General features: G+C 52.1%; 1 protein-coding gene and 1 non-coding gene across 2 annotated transcripts; both read right to left on the bottom strand.

Annotated features, from left to right (window-relative positions):
* Positions 1–547: 547 nt before the first annotated feature.
* Positions 548–11,699, bottom strand: PPP1R8 (protein phosphatase 1 regulatory subunit 8). The gene is made up of 7 exons (XM_038758559.1): positions 11,623–11,699; positions 5,499–5,559; positions 3,240–3,393; positions 2,569–2,789; positions 2,259–2,403; positions 1,306–1,370; positions 548–1,057 (listed from the first exon to the last, which is right to left on the bottom strand). The coding sequence occupies exons 1-7, from the start codon at positions 11,676–11,678 to the stop codon at positions 704–706; spliced, it is 1,056 nt and encodes a 351-aa protein (XP_038614487.1). The 5' UTR covers positions 11,679–11,699; the 3' UTR covers positions 548–703.
* Positions 4,463–4,626, bottom strand: LOC119938901. Its single transcript, XR_005454593.1, has one exon.
* Positions 11,700–20,502: the final 8,803 nt, after the last annotated feature.

The following is a 20,502-nucleotide window of genomic DNA, read 5'->3' as shown; positions in this document are numbered from 1 at the left end:
TAGAAGGGGGTGCCCAGCTTGACCGAAACCAGCCGGGCCTGGGGGCTCGGGGGGGAACACCCAGCTCACGTGGAGAGATGCTCAGTTGTCCTCGAAGCCGCCGGCCCCGGGGCTGACCAGCAAGGGCAGGGGCATCCCGTGAGATGCCTTGCCAGCTGCCCCATCTGCCTCCACCCTCCCTGGCTGCCCGTGAGGGCAGGCGGCTTGCCCTGCCCAGTCCCCAGAAGGCAGAAGGAAGGAAGCCGAGCCTTGAGATGGACCACCTGGTCCCCGGCCCCGCAGCCCAAGCATACCCAAAGTCAAGCAGTCGCTGCAATAAAATCACAAGGACAAGGGTCTGGGCCCGGCAGCCAACACGGACCCAGTCCTGAGCAGCCCAAGCTCGGGCGCCCATCTGACCTCTGTCCAGTCCGACCTCCCAGTAATGCCAATCCATCCTGGCGAAATGATTCGGGAAGCGCTGGGAATTCATTCGGGTGGGTTTTCCCGGATATATACAAAAAGCATCCTGAAGGTGGACGTTCGCAGGGGGTGGGGGGGTGGGGTGGCGGCCAGGACGGGTTGGGGAGGGGGGGGCCGGCTGGCTGCCAGGGCACAGACCGAGTGCCACAGGGCGGCGGGGGGGCCCGAGCCGAGCCCTGGCGAGGGGTGGCATCGCGCGCACAAAGTTTTATCGGTCCCTCACCCTCCGCGACCCAAAATATCAGATGAGTAAGGAGGGCATGGGCTTCTTGCCGGGCCAGGCCTCCTTGGCGTATTTCTTCTTCTTGGGCTCGTTAAGCACATCGGCGGTAAAGACGGCAGGGCTGGGGGTTGGGTGCGCGGCCCCAGCGGAGGGGGCCACGGGGGACAGGTCCACCTCGGGGGCCAAGTTGGGGTAGGGCATGGGCAGGCCGCCGATGAGCGCGGTCCCGTGACCGCCGTGAGCCTGAGCCCCGGCCTCGCTGTGCGTCGGTGGGAGGCCTCCGTACAGCCCCCCGCTGAACGGGAAGCTCTGCAGGCGCCGGCTAACGGACTCATCCAGGCTTAGTGAGCCCGGGCCTTCCAGGCGCTTCTTCTGCAGGGAGGGAGGGAGAGAAGGCCCCACTGGAGCTTCGCAGCAGGAGTTGCCTCTGCCCCCTCCACTCCCTCTTACTCCCTCAAGCACCCTGCGACCAACAGCCCTCTTACCGACAAACTGGGGAAACCATCGCCAAGCCCAGCACTGCTGTGGTCCCTATCACCATGCCTGCCTCCTTCAGCCCAGCCCGGGCCCACCAAAACCCCCATCCTGATCCCCACCTCCGGGTGGAGGGGGTATCGTACCTTGACGGGAACTACCGCCGTCTGGACCATGTTTCTGAAGCGCCCGACCGAGGGGTCCACGTCCTCTGCAAAAAGGGCAGTGCGGCTAGGGTTAGACTGGGACTGAACCGTCCACCCCCGCAACCGTCCCCCGGCCGCGTGGGCGGACTGAGCCCGGGGACCCGAGCCAGCCGGGTCACTGTCTGCTCTGGAGGACAGCCGACACAAGCTGCCCCTGCAGCCCGGCCATCCCTCTGGCCCTGTCCTGCCCTGCCCAGCCCAGCCCACCTCACTGCCTCACTCTGCCTGGGCTCCAGCCCGTGATTTTCTCAGACCATGGCCGGACAGTGCGGCAGTCTGCAAATCACTGTGATCTGGGGAGGATTTGAAGGCCGGGGAAGCCAGATGACGCTATCTGGGCCAAGGCTGCTCTGTCAATGCCTCCCTCCCCCATCCCCTTTTTATGGTACTTGTTAAGCACTATGTGCCGGGCACTGTACCAATTATATATAAATTAATCAGGTTGAACACAGTCCATGTCCCACATGAGGCTCACAGTCTTACAGATGAACTGAGGAGCAGATAATGATAATAATAATAACAATAACGATGATGATAATTCTTGTTAAATGCTATGTGCCAAGCACTTTTCTAAGCACTGGGGTAGATAAAAATTAAGCAGTCCCTGTCCCACATGGGGCACACACTCAATCCCCATTTTACAGATGACATAACTGAGGCACAGAGAAGTGACTTGCCCAAGGTCACACAGCAGACGAGTGGCAAGGACAGGTCCTTCTGACACCCAGACGTATGCTCTATCCACTAGGTCACGCCGTCAAACTGCCCCCGCCCCCCGAACCTCAACCCCACAGCCTAGTTGCTGGGCGCAGCCCACGCTCTGGTCGGAGGCCTGGTCTCAGACACCCCTTCTCCAAAGGAGGCCAGGAGAGCCAAGCAGGGGACGGGGTCACCTGGGTTAATGATCTCATCGTCCTCGCTGAAGGTGACCCGTGAGTTCTTCCGTTTCCGCTTGGGTCTCTGGATATCCAGGTTCCCCTCTTCGATGGTCAGGGTGGAGATCCTCTTGTTGTGGGCCGTGTTGAACTCAGTCAGATTCTAGGAACAGGTCACGGGCCGCCGATCGGAACCAGCATCCATCCCGGCCCAGCCCCCGGCACGAGCCGGGGAGCCGCCGCCGCCGCCCCCGGCGTGAGCGGCTCCCCCTCCCCCCTGCTCTCCCGCGAGCCGGGGAGCCGCTAACCCCCCGGGCGCCTCCATTACGTCAAGCTCCGTCTCCTCTTCCGGGAGGCCTAGAAGCCCCTTGAGCTCGTCGTCCTCTCCGCTCATCTTCTCATCCCCTTTGGCGGCCGAGGGCAACGTCTGCGGCTTCTCGCGCAGCGTGTAGGCCCGCGTGGAGGCGCCGAACGACACGGTGGAGTCGATGGGGATCTGCTGGGGCTTGTGGGGCTCCAGCCGGATGTGTCCCAAGAAGGTGCCGTGTGCTGGGGACCGTCCAACAAAACGCGTCAGGCGAGGGGACCCCACGCTCCACGCCCACTGGGCCCAATGCCGCCCGGCGTCCCCCGAGGCCACCGCAGTCGCTCTCTCTCCGCCCGGCCCCCCGCGATTCACGCTATTCCCCCTGGGACCACTCCGTTTCCCCTCCCGCCCGAAGCCCAGCTCCCGGCTCGTAGGGAAAGCGACCGCCTGTTGCCACCCACCAGTGCGCCTGTTCTTCCGGGCCCGCCTCAACGGCCTCTTCCCTGGACCGGCTCCCCCGACTCCTTTCCCTCAGCCGGAGGACCCACGGGGAGGCACCGTGGGGAGAAACCACAGGGGGGCAAGGGGTCACCCAACCCGGCTGTCACAGGCGGCGGACCATCATTCTCAAAACGGGAAATCGGCACATTCCCCAATTCCCGGGGGCCGGGCCGGGCCCATGGGGCACTTACTGCTGTTGAGGTCTATGAGGAAAACTCTCTTGAGGTGCTTGTGGTAGACCAGGGCGGCGTGGACCCGCGAGCAAGACTGGTGGTCGATGGTGAAGTCGCACAGGTCCGGATTCCTCCCAAACAGGTAATACTTCTTCTCGTCAATGATCAGTTTCTAAGGTTCAGCCCCGAGCAAAGACGTCACTCTTTGTCGCTGGGCTACAGCATTCCCGACTCCCGGCTACTGGCACTCGGGGGGCCCAAGGCCTTTGGTCCCAACAACGGCCCTGCCCCCTGGAAAGTCATCCCATGGGAGCCCCCCCCAACTCCCCTGGGAGAGCGATGAACACGGCAGCTGTCGATACCCCAATGTCTCCCCCAGTAGAGGACTGGCCCGTCTCAAAGGACAGAAGGATAGGAGGGGGACCGTTGTCATTTCTGGACCAAGTGCGCTTGCCAAACCAGCTCTCCCCCAGCTAGCTGGCACCACCGAAAGGCCCACTAGCACTCAGCTACGCGGCCGAGAGCTGAACATTTATCAGGCCCACACTCGGGTGAGCCTTCAGAACAAGGCACTCGTCACAGAGCCTGCCCGGGGCCAGAAGCCCGTAGCACAGGGCATGGGCCAGCATGGAGATGAATCTCCAGTTAGGACACTTAGGTTGTTCTTCCTGCTCAGCCCCAAGGCCCTGCCTGAATAGTCATGCTTCTCCCATGTGCCTCAATGTTCCCATCTGCAGTCCAGGGACAGACAGTCCTTTGGGCACCTTTATAAAAGACCCCAGGCCCCCACCACCACCGCTGCTGGTTGGAGGACATTGGTTGGGGGCGGATATGAGGCAGGACTGAGTGCAGGCGGCTACTGAGATGGACATTCCTCCTGTGGGGAGATGGTCTCCCCACCCAAAAGCCTAGGGGTTACCCCCACATTACCCTGCCTCAGGGAGCACTGTCAAAGCAAGCTGGCCAGCCTGGACTACTGCAGAAGCCCTGAGACCTCCAGGTATCCGGGGGAGGTGTCCAGGAGTCAGTCCTGGCCCTAGCCCTTGGTCTACCGATGGAAGGAAGTGACCAAAGTCCAGCTCAGGGACACTGAGCCTCCCCGAAGACCAACATTAAGCAAAGGGACCGTGGGGGTCAACTTTGGGCCTCTCGGGGGGCTTGAGACGCTGGGGCCTCGACGCTCCCCCAAAGCCACAAGTGCTGAGAAGCGGTTCGGGGCCCCCTGTGAGCAGGCCCTGCCCGGCTGTGCCTTTGAGTCATAACTCAGAGTGTGTCTCCCCACGCTGAGCTCAGAGTCCTCACGGCTTGGCTGATTTTGCACTGCCCAGACCCAGCCACCACAAGGCAGCCCCATGGGCCCCGCAGGGAGGCCAGGGCCAGGTGGCTCGGTTAGTATCGAGTGCGTGCAGCCTCCTAAGTCACCAGGGCAGCCCAAGTCTCCACCTCCCCCGTCTCTTCTTACTCCCACGCACAGGCAAAGCCCAGACTTTCCACGGAGCGAAGCCCCCAACCCTCCCGGGGGTCAGACTCCCTCGGGCCTCCAGGCTCAGCAGAACAGACGCAGAGAGACGGTGCCGGGGGGGTTAATAATACCGCTGAGTCCGACTCCTGGAGTCAGCTCTCCTGCCCTGTTTATTGTATACTGTCCTCTCCCAGGGGCTTAGTACAGTGCTCTGCACACAGTAAGCGCTCAATAAATACGATTGATTGATTGCTCTGCACACAGTAGGCTCTCAATAATACGATTGACTGACCGACTCGTCGCCCAGTGCCTGTCCACTGTAGGCTTTGATGGGAGAAGGCTGGGAAGCGGAGAGCCAGTCATTACCAGAGGGCCTTTCTAGACTGTAAGCTCGTTATGGGAAGGGAATGTGTCCATTCATTCTGTTGTGTTGCTCTCCTAAGTGCTTAGTACAGTGCTCTGCACATAGTAAGCGCTCAATAAATACCACTGATTGATTGATTTTGACTGACTGGAGGGGGAGGACAAGTGAGTCACTGACAAAAGTGCATCCTGGAAAAAACAGACACCTTCCTAACTCTGGGTTCTAAACCCGCTTTGCACTCACCTGCCATGTGCAAGTGACTTAACTTCTCTGGGCCTCAGTTTCCTCCCCTGCAAAATGGGGAGTCGATGTCAGTTCTCCCTCCTAGACTGGGAGCCCCACACGAGGCAGGGGCTGTGCCCAACCTTATTTCCTTGTTTCTACCCCAGCCCTTAACAGAGTGCTTGGTGCATAACAAATACCACGATTATTACTATTCTGTTTTTCATACCTCAATTAGCTTGTCTCCTTTGACTACATCCAGATGTAATCCGGGCGGAGGTTTACCTGCCCTGAAAGAGAGGGGAAAAAAAGCCTTTCAGGATGGCCACACTGAAAGCTATTTCCCGTCACGGCCCTGGGGCTACGATGCCGCCTCCTTGACTGTCACTTCTAAAACTTTCTTCTTAGGCTCGTCCCTTCCCCAGTGATTCCACTGCTCCAAAAGAGCCATCAGCCAAGCGGCTGGATCTAGAGCAGCCCCAAGGAGACCTACTTTTGGCAACGTACGTCCACTTTGTAGGACAGGGAGGGGGTGGGAGGGCTGCAATGAAGATGCCCGGTGTTTGAGTCCAGCTATGTCTCTTATTCATGGCATGGGAGGCTGGAATACATCAAACGGGGGCTGAGGAAGTGGGGGAAGTGTACAGTGTACAGATGAAGACTGTGAGCCCCACGTGGGGCAACCTCATCACCTTGTAACCTCCCCAATCAATCCATCAATCAATCGTATTTATTGAGCGATTACTGTGTGCAGAACACTGTACTAAGCGCTTGGGAAGTCCAAGTTGGCAACATATAGAGACAGTCCCTACCCAACGGTGGGCTCACGGTCTAGAAGGGGGAGACAGAGAACAAAACCAAACATATTAACAAAATGAAATAGAATAGATATGTACAAGTAAAATAAATAGAGTAATAAATATGTACAAACATATATACATATATACAGGTGCCGTGGGGAAGGGAAGGAGGTAAGATGGGGGGGATGGAGAGGGGGACGAGGGGGAGAGGAAGGAAGGGGCTCAGTCTGGGAAGGCCGCCTGGAGGAGGTGAGCTCTCAGTAGGGCCTTGAAGGGAGGAAGAGAGTTAGCTTGGCGGATGGGCAGAGGGAGGGCATTCCAGGCACATAGTAAGCGCTTAATAAATGCCATTATTATTATTAGTAGAGTGCTCTACACACAGTAAGCGCTCAATAAATATGAATGAATGAATGACTCTTCCCAGACTGAGCCCCTTCCTTCCTCTCCCCCTCGTGCCCCTCTCCATCCCCCACATCTTACCTCCTTCCCTTCCCCACAGCACCTGTACATATGTATATATGTTGGTACATATTTATTACTCTATTTATTTATTTTACTTGTACATATCTATTCTATTTATTTTATTTTGTTAGTATGTTTGGTTTTGTTCTCTGTCTCCCCCTTTTAGACTGTGAGCCCACTGTTGGGTAGGGACCGTCTCTATATGTTGCCAACTTGTACTTCCCAAGCGCTTAGTACAGTGCTCTGCACACAGTAAGCGCTCAACAAATACGATTGATTGATTGAAGGGAAGGCGGTAAGACGGGGGAGAGGAAGGAGAGGGCTCAGTCTGGGAAGGCCTCCTAGAGGAGGCCTTCTCCCCCTTTTCGACTGTGAGCTCACTGTTGGGTAGGGACTGTCTCTATATGTTGCCAACTTGTACTTCCCAAGAGCTTAGTACAGTGCTCTGCACACAGTAAGCGCTCAATAAATACGGCTGATTGATTGATTGATTGAGGTGAGCTCTCAGTAGGGCCTTGAAGGGAGGAAGAGAGCTATCTTGGCTGATGGGCAGAGGGAGGACATTCCAGGCCCCTAGTGCTTTGCACATAGTAAGCGCTTAATAAATGCCATTAGTAGTAGTAGTAAAGTGCTCTGCACACAGTAAGCGCTCATTAAATATGAATGACCCCTCGTGAGGAGGAGGCCCAGTCATGAGGACTTTTAGACTGTGAGCCCACTGTTGGGTAGGGACTGTCTCTGTATGTTGCCGACTTGTACTTCCCAAGCGCTTAGTCCAGTGCTCTGCACACAGTAAGCGCTCAATAAATACGATTGATAATGATGATGATGAGGACTTAAGTTCACAGTCATTAAGAAGCAGCATGGCTCAGTGGAAAGAGCCCAGGCTTTGAAGTCCGAGGTCATGGGTTCAAACCCCGGCTCCGCCACTTGTCAGCTGTGTGACTTTGGGCAAGTCACTTCACTTCTCCGGGCCTCAGTGACCTCATCTGGAAAATGGGGATTAAGACTGTGAGCCCCCTCTGGGACAACCTGATCGCCTTGTAACCCCCCCAGCGCTTAGAACAGTGCTTTGCACATAGTAAGCACTTAATAAATGCCATCATTATTATTATTATCATTAAGTCACTTCACTTCTCCGGGCCTCAGTGACCTCATCTGGAAAATGGGGATTAAGGCTGTGAGCCCCCCGTGGGACAACCTGATCGCCTTGTAACCCCCCGCCCCCGCGCTTAGAACAGTGCTTTGCACATAGTAAGCGCTTAATAAATACCATCATTATTATTATTAAGTCACTTCACTTCTTCGGGCCTCAGTGACCTCATCTATAAAATGGGGATGAAGACTGTGAGCCCCATGTGGGACAACCTGATCACCTTGTATCCTCCTCAGTGCTTAGAACAGTGCTTTGCACATAGTTAGCGCTTAATAAATGCCATTATTATTATTATTATTAAATATGAATGAATGAATGACCCCTCGTGAAGAGGAGGCCCAGTCATGAGGACTTAAGTCCACAGTCATATCCTCCCTTCAAGGCCCTACTGAGAGCTCACCTCCTCCAGGAGGCCTTCCCAGACTGAGCCCCCTCCTTCTTCTCCCCCTCCGCCTTACCTCCTTCCCTTCCCCACAGCACCTGCATACATGTATATATGTTTGTACATATTTATTACTCTATTTATTTTACTTGTACAGCGTGGCTCAGTAGGAAAGAGCATGGGCTTTGGAGTCAGAGGTCATGGGTTCAAATCCCAGCTCCGCCAATTCTCAGCTGTGTGACTTTGGGCAAGTCACTTCACTTCTCTGTGCCTCAGTTCCCTCATCTGGAAAATGGGGATTAAATCTGTGAGCCCCCCGCGGGACAACCTGATCACCTTGTAACCTCCCCAGCGCTTAGAACAGCGCTTGGCACACAGTAAGCGCTTAATAAATGCCATTATTATTATTATTATGTCACTTCACTGGGCCTCAGTGACCTCATCTGTAAAATGGGGATGAAGACTGTGAGCCCCATGTGGGACAACCTGATCACCTTGTATCCTCCTCAGCGCTTAGAACAGTGCTTTGCACATAGTAAGCGCTTAATAAATGCCATCATTATTATTATTATTATTAAGTCACTTCACTTCTCCGGGCCTCAGTGACCTCATCTGGAAAATGGGGATTAAGGCTGTGAGCCCCCCGTGGGACAACCTGATCGCCTTGTAACCCCCCCCACCCCAGCGCTTAGAACAGTGCTTTGCACACAGTAAGCGCTTAATAAATGCTATTATTATTACTATCATTAAATAGGAATGAATGACCCCTCGTGAGGAGGAGGCCCAGTCATGAGGACTTAAGTCCACAGTCGTTCAGACTGTGAGCCCCACGTGGGCCAATGTGATCACCTTGTGTCCTCCCCAGCGCTTAGAACAGGGCTTGGCACATAGTAAGCGCTTAACAAATGCCGTCATTATTATTATTATTATTATTATGAAGAGGAGGAGGAGGCCCAGTCGGCCCCAGCCCGGGGGTTAGATGCGCTCCCTGAGGGCAGGACCATCCCCCCCACCTCCCCGGGGGAGGCCCAGTCATGAGGACTTAAGTCCACAGTCATTCATCATCATCAATCACATTTATTGAGCGCTTACTATGTGCAGAGCACTGTACTAAGCGCTTGGGAAGTCCAAATTGGCAACATCTAGAGACAGTCCCTACCCAAGGGTGGGCTCACAGTCTAAAAGGGGGAGACAGAGAACAAAACCAAACATACTAACAAAATAAAATAAATAGAATAGATAGGTACAAGTAGAATAGATAGAGTAATAAATATGTACAAACATATATCCATATATACAGGTGCTGTGGGGAAGGGAAGGAGGTAAGATGGGGGATGGAGAGGGGTATTAGTAATTATTATTATTAAGTAATAATAATAATAATAGCATTTATTAAGCGCTTACTATGTGCAAAGCACTGTTCTAAGCGCTGGGGAGGTTAACAAGGTGATCAGGTTGTCCCACGGGGGGCTCACAGTCTTCATCCCCATTTCACAGAGGAGGGAACGGAGGCCCAGAAAAGTGAAGTGACTTGCCCAAAGTCACAGAGCTGATAAGTCGCAGAGCTGAGCTGATAAGCTCAATAAATACGATTGATTGATTGATTGATTGATTGATAAGTGGCGGGGCCGGGATTTGAACCCATGACCTCTGACTCCAAAGCCCGGGCCCTTTCCACCGAGCCACGCTGCTTCTCCACAGTCCACAGTGAGCCCCACGTGGGACAACCTGATCACCCTGTGCCCTCCCCAGCGCTTAGCACAGTGCTTGGCACGTAGTAAGCGCTTAACAAATACCAATATTATGAGGAGGAGGAGGAGGCCCAGTCGGCCCCAGCCAGGGGGTTAGATGCGCTCCCTGAGGGGAGGACCATCCCCCTCAACCCCCTGGGGGAGGCCCAGTCATGAGGACTTAAGTCCACAGTCATTCAGACTGTGAGCCCCACGTGGGACAATGTGATCACCTTGTGTCCTCCCCAGCGTTTAGAACAGTGCTTGGCACGTAGTAAGCGCTTAACAAATGCCGTCATTATTATGAGGAGGAGGAGGAGGAGGCCCAGTCGGCCCCAGCCAGGGGGTTAGATGCGCTCCCTGAAGGGAGGACTATCTCCCCACACACCCCCGGGGGAGGCCCAGTCATGAGGACTTAAGTCCACAGTCATTCAAACTGTGAGCCCCACGTGGGACAATGTGATCACCTTGTGTCCTCCCCAGCGCTTAGCACAGTGCTTGGCACGTAGTAAGCGCTTAACAAATTCCAATATTATGAGGAGGAGGAGGAGGCCCAGTCGGCCCCAGCCAGGGGGTTGGATGCGCTCCCTGAGGGGAGGACCATCCCCCTCAACCCCCCGGGGGAGGCCCAGTCATGAGGACTTAAGTCCACAGTCATTCAGACTGTGAGCCCCACGTGGGACAACCTGATCACCTTGTGTCCTCCCCAGCGCTTAGCACAGTGCTTGGCACGTAGTAAGCGCTTAACAAATGCCAATATTATGAGGAGGAGGCCCAGTCGGCCCCAGCCAGGGGGTTGGATGCGCTCCCTGAGGGGAGGACCATCTCCACACATACCCCCGGGGGAGGCCCAGTCATGAGGACTTAAGTCCACAGTCATTCAGGCTGTGAGCCCCACGTGGGACAATGTGATCACCTTGTGTCCTCCCCAGCGTTTAGAACAGGGCTTGGCACGTAGTAAGCGCTTAACAAATGCCAATATTATGAGGAGGAGGAGGAGGCCCAACCAGGGGGATGGATGCGCTCCCTGAGGGGAGGACCATCCCCCTCAACCCCCTGGGGGAGGCCCAGTCATGAGGACTTAAGTCCACAGTCATTCAGACTGTGAGCCCCACGTGGGACAATGTGATCACCTTGTGTCCTCCCCAGCGTTTAGAACAGGGCTTGGCACGTAGTAAGCGCTTAACAAATTCCAATATTATGAGGAGGAGGAGGAGGCCCAGTCGGCCCCAGCCAGGGGGTTGGATGCGCTCCCTGAGGGGAGGACCATCTCCCCACATACCCCCGGGGGAGGCCCAGTCATGAGGACTTAAGTCCACAGTCATTCAAACTGTGAGCCCCACGTGGGACAATCTGATCACCTTGTGTCCTCCCCAGCGTTTAGAACAGTGCTTGGCACGTAGTAATCTATTAACAAATGCCAATATTATGAGGAGGAGGAAGGGGCCCAGTCGGCCCCAGCCAGGGGGTTGGATGCGCTCCCTGAGGGGAGGACCATCCCCCTCAACCCCCTGGGGGAGGCCCAGTCATGAGGACTTAAGTCCACAGTCATTCAGACTGTGAGCCCCACGTGGGACAATGTGATCACCTTGTGTCCTCCCCAGCGCTTAGCACAGTGCTTGGCACGTAGTAAGCGCTTAACAAATGCCAATATTATGAGGAGGAGGAGGAGGCCCAGCCAGGGGGATGGATGAGCTCCCTGAGGGGAGGACCCTCCCCCCCCACAGCCCCCACCCCGTGGGCCGGTCCCCCTCCACGTCGGAGGGTCGCCCCCGGGGGGTCCCCGGCCCCCTCGTCCGCCCGGCCCCCGCCGCTCCCCTCACCAGCTCGGGCAGTCGAAGAGCGGGAGGCTCGAGGCCGAGTTGGCGGCTGCCGCCATCTTGCGTCTCCCCCTCCCATTGGGCGCGCGCGGGGCACGCCGGGAAGCGGGACGGCCCCCCCCCCCCCCTCGCGCGCGGGGGGTGTCGGGAAGGAGGCCCCGCGCGGGAGAGGGGGCGGCTCCCGGCAACCCTTGCGCGGCAGGCCTGCCCACAGAGCCTCCCCTCAGAGATAATAATAATAATAATGTTGGCATTTATTAATGGCTTACTATGTGCAAAGCCCTGTTCTGGTTGTACATATGGTTGTACATATTTATTACTCTATTTATTTATTTATTTATTTATTTTACTTGTACATCTCTATCCTACTTATTTTATTTTGTTGGTATGTTTGGTGCTGTTCTCTGTCTCCCCCTTTTAGACTGTGAGCCCACTGTTGGGTAGGGACTGTCTCTATGCGATGCCAATTTGTACTTCCCAAGCGCTTAGTACAGTGCTCTGCACATAGTAAGCGTTCAATAAATACGATTGATTGATTGATTGATTGATTGGCATTTATTAATGGCTTACTATGTGCAAAGCCCTGTTCTGGTTGTACATATGGTTGTACATATGGTTGTACATATTTATTACTCTATTTATTTATTTATTTATTTATTTTACTTGTACATTTCTATCCTACTTATTTTATTTTGTTGGTATGTTTGGTGCTGTTCTCTGTCTCCCCCTTTTAGACTGTGAGCCCACTGTTGGGTAGGGACTGTCTCTATGTGATGCCAGTTTGTACTTCCCAAGCGCTTAGTACAGTGCTCTGCACATAGTAAGCGTTCAATAAATACGATTGATTGATTGATTCTGAGCGCTGGGGAGGTTACAGGGTGATCAGGTTGTTCCACGGGGGGGGGCTCGCAGTCTCCATCCCCATTTGACAGATGAGGGAACTGAGGCCCCGAGAAGTGAAGTGACTTGCCCAAAGTCACACAGCTGACATTGGTGGAGCCAGGACTTGAGCCCATGACCTCTGGCTCCAAAGCCCGGGCTCTTTCCTCCCTCCTCTCAAGTGCTACTCCGGCCACCTGTGCTTCTGACCCCATTCCCTCTCATCCCTTTTAGACTGTGAGCCCACTGTTGGGTAGGGACTGTCTCTATATGTTGCCAATTTGTACTTCCCAAGCGCTTAGTACAGTGCTCTGCACATAGTAAGCGCTCAATAAATACGATTGATGATGATGATGCTACTCCGGCCACCTGTGCTTCTGACCCCATTCCCTCTCATCTCTTTTGGACTGTGAGCCCACTGTTGGGTAGGGACTGTCTCTATATGTTGCCAATTTGTACTTCCCAAGCGCTTAGTACAGTGCTCTGCACATAGTAAGCACTCAATAAATACGATTGATGATGATGATCTCATGAAATCTCTCGCTCCATCCCTTCTCCCCTCCTTAACTTCCATCTTCAACCACTCACTCTCCACTGGTTCCTTCCCCTCTGCCTTCAAACATGCCCATGTCTCTCCCATCCTAAAAAAACCCTCTCTTGACCCCACCTCACCTTCTAGTTCCGCTCACTCTCCACTGGTTCCTTCCCCTCTGCCTTCAAACATGCCCATGTCTCTCCTATCCTAAAAAAAACCCTCTCTTGACCGCACCTCACCTTCTAGTTAGCGCCCCATATCCCTCCTACCATTCCTTTCCAAACTCCTTGAACGAGTTGTCTACACGCGCTGCCTAGAATTCCTCAACACCAACTCTCTCCTCAACCCCCTCCAGTCTGGCTTCCGTCCCCTACATTCCACGGAAACTGCCCTCTCAAAGGTCACCAGTGACCTCCTGCTTGCCAAATCCAACGGCTCATACTCTGTCCTAATCCTCCTCAACCTCTCAGCTGCCTTCGACACTGTGGCCCACCCCCTTCTCCTCAACACGCTATCCGACCTTGGCTTCACAGACTCCGTCCTCTCCTGGTTCTCCTCTTACCTCTCCAGTCGTTCATTCTCAGTCTCTTTTGCAGGCTCCTCCTCCCCCTCCCATCCTCTTACTGTGGGGGTTCCCCAAGGTTCGGTGCTTGGTCCCCTTCTGTTCTCAATCTACACACACTCCCTTGGTGACCTCATTCGCTCCCACGGCTTCAACTATCATCTCTACGCTGATGACACCCAGATCTACATCTCTGCCCCTGCTTTCTCCCCCTCTCTCCAGGCTCGCATCTCCTCCTGCCTTCAAGACATCTCCATCTGGATGTCTGCCTGCCACCTAAAACTCAACATGTCCAAGACTGAACTCCTTATCTTCCCTCCCAAACCCTGCCCTCTCCCTGACTTTCCCATCTCTGTTGACGGCACTACCGTCCTTCCCGTCTCACAAGCCCGCAACCTTGGTGTCATCCTCGACTCCGCTCTCTCGTTCACCCCTCACATCCAAGCCATCACCAAAACCTGCCGGTTTCTGCTCCGCAACATTGCCAAGATCCGCCCATTCCTCTCCATCCATACCGCTACCCTGCTCGTTCAAGCTCTCATCCTATCCCATCTGGACTACTGCATCAGCCTTCTCTCTGATCTCCCATCCTCGTGTCTCTCCCCACTTCAATCCATACTTCATGCTGCTGCCCAGATTATCTTTGTCCAGAAACGCTCTGGGCATGTTACTCCCCTCCTCAAAAATCTCCAATGGCTACCAATCAATCTGCACATCAGGCAGAAACCCCTCACCCTGGGCTTCAAGGCTGTCCATCCCCTCGCCCCCTCCTACCTCACCTCCCTTCTGTCCTTCTCCAGCCCACCCCGCACCCTCCGCTCCTCTGCTGCTAATCTCCTCACCGTACCTCGTTCTCACCTGTCCCGCCATCAACCCCCGGCCCACGTCATCCCCCGGACCTGGAATGCCTCCCTCTGTCCATCCGCCAAGCTAGCTCTCTTCCTCCCTTCAAGGCCCTACCGAGAGCTCACCTCCTCCAGGAGGCCTTCCCAGAATGAGCCCCTTCCTTCCTCTCCCCCTCGTCCCCCTCTCCATCCCCCCATCTTACCTCCTTCCCTTCCCCACAGCACCTGTATATATGTATATATGTTTGTACAGATTTATTACTCTATTTATTTATTTATTTATTTTACTTGTACCTATCTATTCTATTTATTTTATTTTGTTAGTATGTTTGGTTTTGTTCTCTGTCTCCCCCTTTTAGATGGTGAGCCCACTGTTGGATAGGGACTGTCTCTATGTGTTGCCAACTTGTACTTCCCAAGCGCTTAGTACAGTGCTCTGCACACAGTAAGCGCTCAATAAATACGATTGATGACTGAGCCACACTGCTTCTCTTAAATCATATTCATTCATTCAAACGTATTTACCAAGCTCTTACTGTGTGCAAAGCACTGTACTAAGCGCTTGGGAAGTACAAGTTGGCAACATCTAGAGATGGTCCCTACCCAACAACGGGCTCACAGTCTAGAAGGGGGAGACGGACAACAAAACAGCACATGTGGACAGGTGTCATCAGGATAAATATTAGTAAAGCTATATGCACATCATATATACCTGTATATATGTTTGTACATATTTATTACTCTATTTTACTTGTAAATATCTATTCTATTTATTTTATTTTGTTAGCATGTTTGGTTTTGTTCTCTGTCTCCCCCTTTTAGACTGTGAGCCCACTGTTGGGTAGGGACCGTCTCTATATGTTGCCAACTTGTACTTCCCAAGCGCTTAGTACAGTGCTCTGCACACAGTAAGCGCTCAATAAATGCGATTGATTGATTGATTGACACAATCCCTGCCCTCAAGGGGTTTACAATCAAGTTGAGGAAGGAAAACCAGACACAAATACTTAAATGGATCCTCTTCGGGTAATGAACTAGAAGGTAAAAAAATAAAGCTTAATTTTTCACAATTCTTAAGAACAAAGGGGAATTACTTTCTAGATTACTATAATGATAATAATGGCATTTCTTAAGTGCTTACTATGTGCACTGTTCTAAGCGCTGAGGTAGATACAAGGTCATCATGTTATCCCACGTGGCGCTCACGGTCTCAACCCCCATTTTACAGATGAGGTAACTGAGGCACAGAGAAGTAAAGTGACTCACAGTCTCAACCCCCATTTTACAGATGAGGTAACTGAGGCACAGAGAAGTAAAGTGATTAATAATAATGATGGTATTTGTTAAATAATGATAAAATAAATAATGATGGCATTTCTTAAGCGCTTACTATGTGCAAAGCACTGTTCTAAGCGCTGAGGTAGATACAAGGTCATCAGGTTATCCCATGTGGGGCTCACAGGCTCAACCCCCATTTTACAGAAGAGGTAACTGAGGCACAGAGAAGTAAAGTGATTAATAATAATAATGATGGTATTTGTTAAATAATAATAAAATAAATAATGATGTCATTTATTAAGCACTATGTGCAAAGCACTGTTCTAAGCACTGAGGAGGTTACAAGGAGATCAGGTTGTCCCACGGGGGGCTCACAGTATTAACCTCCATTTTCCAGATGAGGAAACTGAGGCACAGAGAAGTTAAGTGACTTGCCCAAAGTCACACAGCTGACAAGTGGTGGAGCAGGAATTCGAACCCATGACCCCTGACTCCAAAGCCCGGACTCTTTCCACTGAGCCACACTGCTTTTCTGTTAAGCGCTTACTATGTGCGAAGCCCTGTTCTAAGTGCTGGGGAGGTTACAAGTTGATCAGGTTGCCCCACGGGGGGCTCACAGTCTTAATCCCCATTTTACAGATGAGGGAACTGAGGCCCAGAGAAGTGAAGTGACTTGCCCAAAGTCACACAGCTGACAGTTGGCGGAGCCGGGATTTGAACCCATGACCTCTGACTCCAAAGCCCGGGCTCTTTCCACTGAGCCACGCTGCTTCCCCTGATTGCCCAAAATCACACAGCCAACAAGTGGCGGAGCCAGGATTTGAACACATGACCTCCAACTCCAAAGCCCGTACTCTTTCCACTGAGCCACGCTGCTTCCCTGCATTAATAATAATAATAATAATAATAATGGCATTTATTAAGTGCTTACTATGTGCCACTGTTCTAAGCCCCGGGGGCGGTGGTTACAAGGTGATCAGGTTGTCCCACGGGGGGCTCACAGTCTTACTCCCCATTTTACAGATGAGGTCACTGAGGCCCAGAGAAGTGAAGTGACTTGCCCAAAGTCACATGGCTGACAATTGGCAGAACCGGGATTTGAACCCATGACTTCTGACTCCAAAACCCGTACTCTTTCCACTGAGCCACGCTGCTTCTCAATAATCCCCATTTTACAGCTGAGGTAAGTGAAGCACTGAGATATTAATAATAATAATTAAGGTATTTATTAAGCACTGACTATGTGCCAAGCACTGTACTAAGCGCTGGGGTAGATGACAGCGAATCGGGTTGGACACAGTCCCTGTCCCACATGGGACTCACAGTCTCGATCCCCATTTTACAGACGAGGGAACTGAGGCACAGAGAAATTAAGCGACTTAATTAAGTGATCCCACAGCAGATAAGTGGCAGAGCCAGAATTAGAACCCACGACCTTTTGAGTCCCAGGCTGCTCTATCCATGCTGCTTCTCAACTAAGCGACTTGCCCAGGGTCACAATAGCAGGTATGTGGCAGAGCAGGGATTCGAACCCAGGACCTCTGACTCTCAGGCCCGTGCTCTTTCCACTAGGTCGTGCTGCTTCTTGTAGTAGTAGTAGTATCTATTCTATTTATTTTATTTTGTTAGTATGTTTGGTTTTGTTCTCTGTCTCCCCCTTTTAGACTGTGAGCCCACTGTTGGGTAGGGACTGTCTCTAGATGTTGCCAACTTGGACTTCCCAAGCGCTTAGTACAGTGCTCTGCACACAGTAAGCGCTCAATAAATACGATTGATTGATTATATGTGTTAAGCGCTTACTATGTGCCAAGCATGGTTCTAAACGCTGGGGTAGATACAAGTTTCTCAGTCACGCCCGCCTCTTTACCCTTTATTAATTAAATAATATGTATTATTTACATATTTATTATGGTTGTACATATTTATTACTCTATTTATTTATTTATTTATTTATTTTGCTTGTACATTTCTATCCTATTTATTTTATTTTGTTGGTATGTTTGGTTCTGTTCTCTGTCTCCCCCTTTTAGACTGTGAGCCCACTGTTGGGTAGGGACTGTCTCTATGTGTTGCCAATTTGTACTTCCCAAGCGCTTAGTAAAGTGCTCTGCACATAGTAAGCGCTCAATAAATACGATTGATTGATTGATTGATTGATTTACCCTTCTTTTTTCCCCTCAATATTTGGGGGCTGATTCCCACCCCTCCTTCCCCTCGACTAGACTTCCTGGCCCCCCAGGGACTAAGCCTCCAGCTTTTCTTTTCTTTTTTTTAATGGCATTTCATTCGATCCTATTTACTAAGCGCTTACTATGTTCAGAGCACTGTACCAAGTGCTTGGGAAAGCACAATACAACAATAAATCCCGACTCTGCCACTTGTCAGCCGTGTGACTTTGGGCAGTCACTTAACTTCTCTGGGCCCCCGTTTCCTCATCCGTAGAATGGGGATGAAGACTGTGAGCCCCCCGTGGGACAGCCTTATCACCTTGTACCCTCCCCAGCACTTAGAACAGTGCTTTGCACATAGTAAGTGCTTAATAAATGCCATTATTATTATTATTATTAATAAAGAGTGACCATCCCTGCCCACAATAAGCTCACAGTCTAGAGGGGAGAGGCAGACATCAGTACAAATATAGAAAATTACAGATCTATACATAAGTGCTGTGGGGCTGGGATGAGGGGGTAGAGAAAAGGGAGCAAGTCAGGGGGATGCAGAAGGGAGTGGGAGATGAGGAAAAACGGGAAGCCTCTTGGAGTAAGACTATCTGTTAAGCGCTTAAGGTATTTGTTACGTGCCCGGCACTGTACTAAGCGCTGGGGTAGATACAAGATAATAGGGTTGGACACATTCCCCGTGACCAGAGAATGTGTCTGTTATATTCGTCTCTCCCAAGCGTTTAGTACAGTGCTCTGCACATAAGGAAGTCCTCAATAAATACGATTAACTGATTTACTGTCTTTCATGGGGCTCAGTCTTAATCCGCACATTAATTTCAAAAATTTGCATTTCACTTTCAAGGGGCCCCAACACCTGTGTTCAAATTGCCGGGGTGGCGGCAACCCCTGGAACCAAATTGGGCAGTTCTGGGGGAAGGAGGCCAGGGGATGGGAGCTGTCAAGCAAGCCTGGGTTCCCTTGGCCCCCTCTCTGCCAACCGATGGGTCTCAAACAGGCTACCAAGATGCTGGACACAAAGAGGGTGCCCAGTTCAGAGTCCCTGGTCATCCTTGCCACCTGGATTACACGGTGGCCGGTGAGGAATTGGTTGCAGACTGTGAGCCCACTGTGGGTAGGGACTGTCTTTATATGTTGCCAACTTGTACTTCCCAAACGCTCAGTACAGTGCTCTGCACACAGTAAGCGCTCAATAAATACGATTGATTGATTGCAGTGCCAGTGACACCTGGCTCAAGCCAGGTCGAAAGGAGTCGCCGCTGAACCGGGGTCTGAATGAAAGGTCTTTCGCAGTGGCTTCCGAAAACCCCCTTCTTTTCCAGGTTTTCCTAGAAAACCTAGGCGTTTAAATCGTGTATGTCATCTGGGTGGGTTGGGACTCTTTTTCCCGAGAGGAAAATGCCGAAAATATATTCGTTCCTTACCAAAGTCACCTTTTTCACCTTGGCCATATCCCTCTGCCTTCCGTGGGGCTGATGTAAACAGTCTCGTTGGTATCCGGCTATTACACTCACCTTGCCCCCTTTATACCACGCTAAACCTCTTTGTTTGGGTACCGGCATCATTGGTGACGTCATTAACCCGCCCGCACCGCCAACTCCCCCGGTCACGCCTATGGAAACGGATCCACTTTTACCTTTTACCTTTTTACCTTCAGCTCTGGACGATTCACCAAAGGGAAATTTTAAAAAAACGAAGCACACTAATCATTTGGACTCTTTAACTAAACTGGGCTAAATTGGGTAGAAGCTTCCGCCCCTTGCCTTATTATCTCTTTTCCTTTTTGGTAAGGGTGTTAATGTTACACTCTCCAGATAAAATTGGTGCTAACCCGGACTTCAATTTGCTAGCAGAGTCTTGTAATGGGTATGTATCTGTCTTGGGGAAGCCGAAATGAACGGATTTTTCTGGGGAAAGTAGGAAAGCAGATGTGAGATCATGAAAAAGGCAATGATCTTGGAGGAAGAAAGTTGGGCATAAAAGTGTAATTCAGGATTTTAATGAATGTAAATATTTTCTTATGAGCCTGTTATAAGTAGTTGAATTTTGTCAAAAAAAAAGGGGCTTTAATTCATCTTTTGGAGTAAGAGCCGGGCTCAGGAAGGAATGGAACAGTTCTGTCCCAGTCTGTCCCCCCAGGGGGAAATGGAGATTCCAAACATACCTAGTCGAATTGTGGGGTTGGGGCCATAGCATTGATCAATGGATCGATAACCGAACAGTTCTTTAACCCAGAGCAAAGCTATGCCTGTGTGGACCCACGTGAACAGCGGAGGAAGCAGCCGGTTGTTGCCACGCGGGGCTTAGAAGGTGGGTTTGCCCAAGATTTTCCTCTCAGCTTGTCCCCACCAGCCCAGAGATTTGGTTTGTATGTTTCTGACCTCACAGTTGAAGGGGAAGAGTCTTGGGGTTTAATTGCGCTTAGTACAGTGCTTTGCACATAGTAAGCGCTCAATAAATACGATTGATGATGATGATGATGAGGCTTGTAAAGCCGTTTACATTTCCGCACTGCCTTCCTCTGACTCCATGTCCTCCCACCAGTGAGCCAGTCTACAACCCCCCACTCCCAGTTCTCTCCCCAAGGCCCCCCACCACCTAATT

Source organism: Tachyglossus aculeatus, chromosome 16 (assembly GCF_015852505.1).
Source record: "Tachyglossus aculeatus isolate mTacAcu1 chromosome 16, mTacAcu1.pri, whole genome shotgun sequence".
Taxonomy (NCBI): domain Eukaryota; kingdom Metazoa; phylum Chordata; class Mammalia; order Monotremata; family Tachyglossidae; genus Tachyglossus; species Tachyglossus aculeatus.
This window is presented reverse-complemented; position numbering and strand designations above follow the sequence as displayed.

Coding starts and splice junctions, on each gene's coding strand:
- PPP1R8 (XM_038758559.1), bottom strand. CDS start 11,678: ATGGCGGCAGCCGCCAACTCGGCCTCGAGCCTCCCGCTCTTCGACTGC. Junction 2,404..2,568: donor AAGAGGAGACGGAGCTTGAC/GTAATGGAGGCG, acceptor ACCTGTTCCTAG/AATCTGACTGAGTTCAACAC. Junction 1,371..2,258: donor CGATGAGATCATTAACCCAG/GTGACCCCGTCC, acceptor CCCTTTTTGCAG/AGGACGTGGACCCCTCGGTC.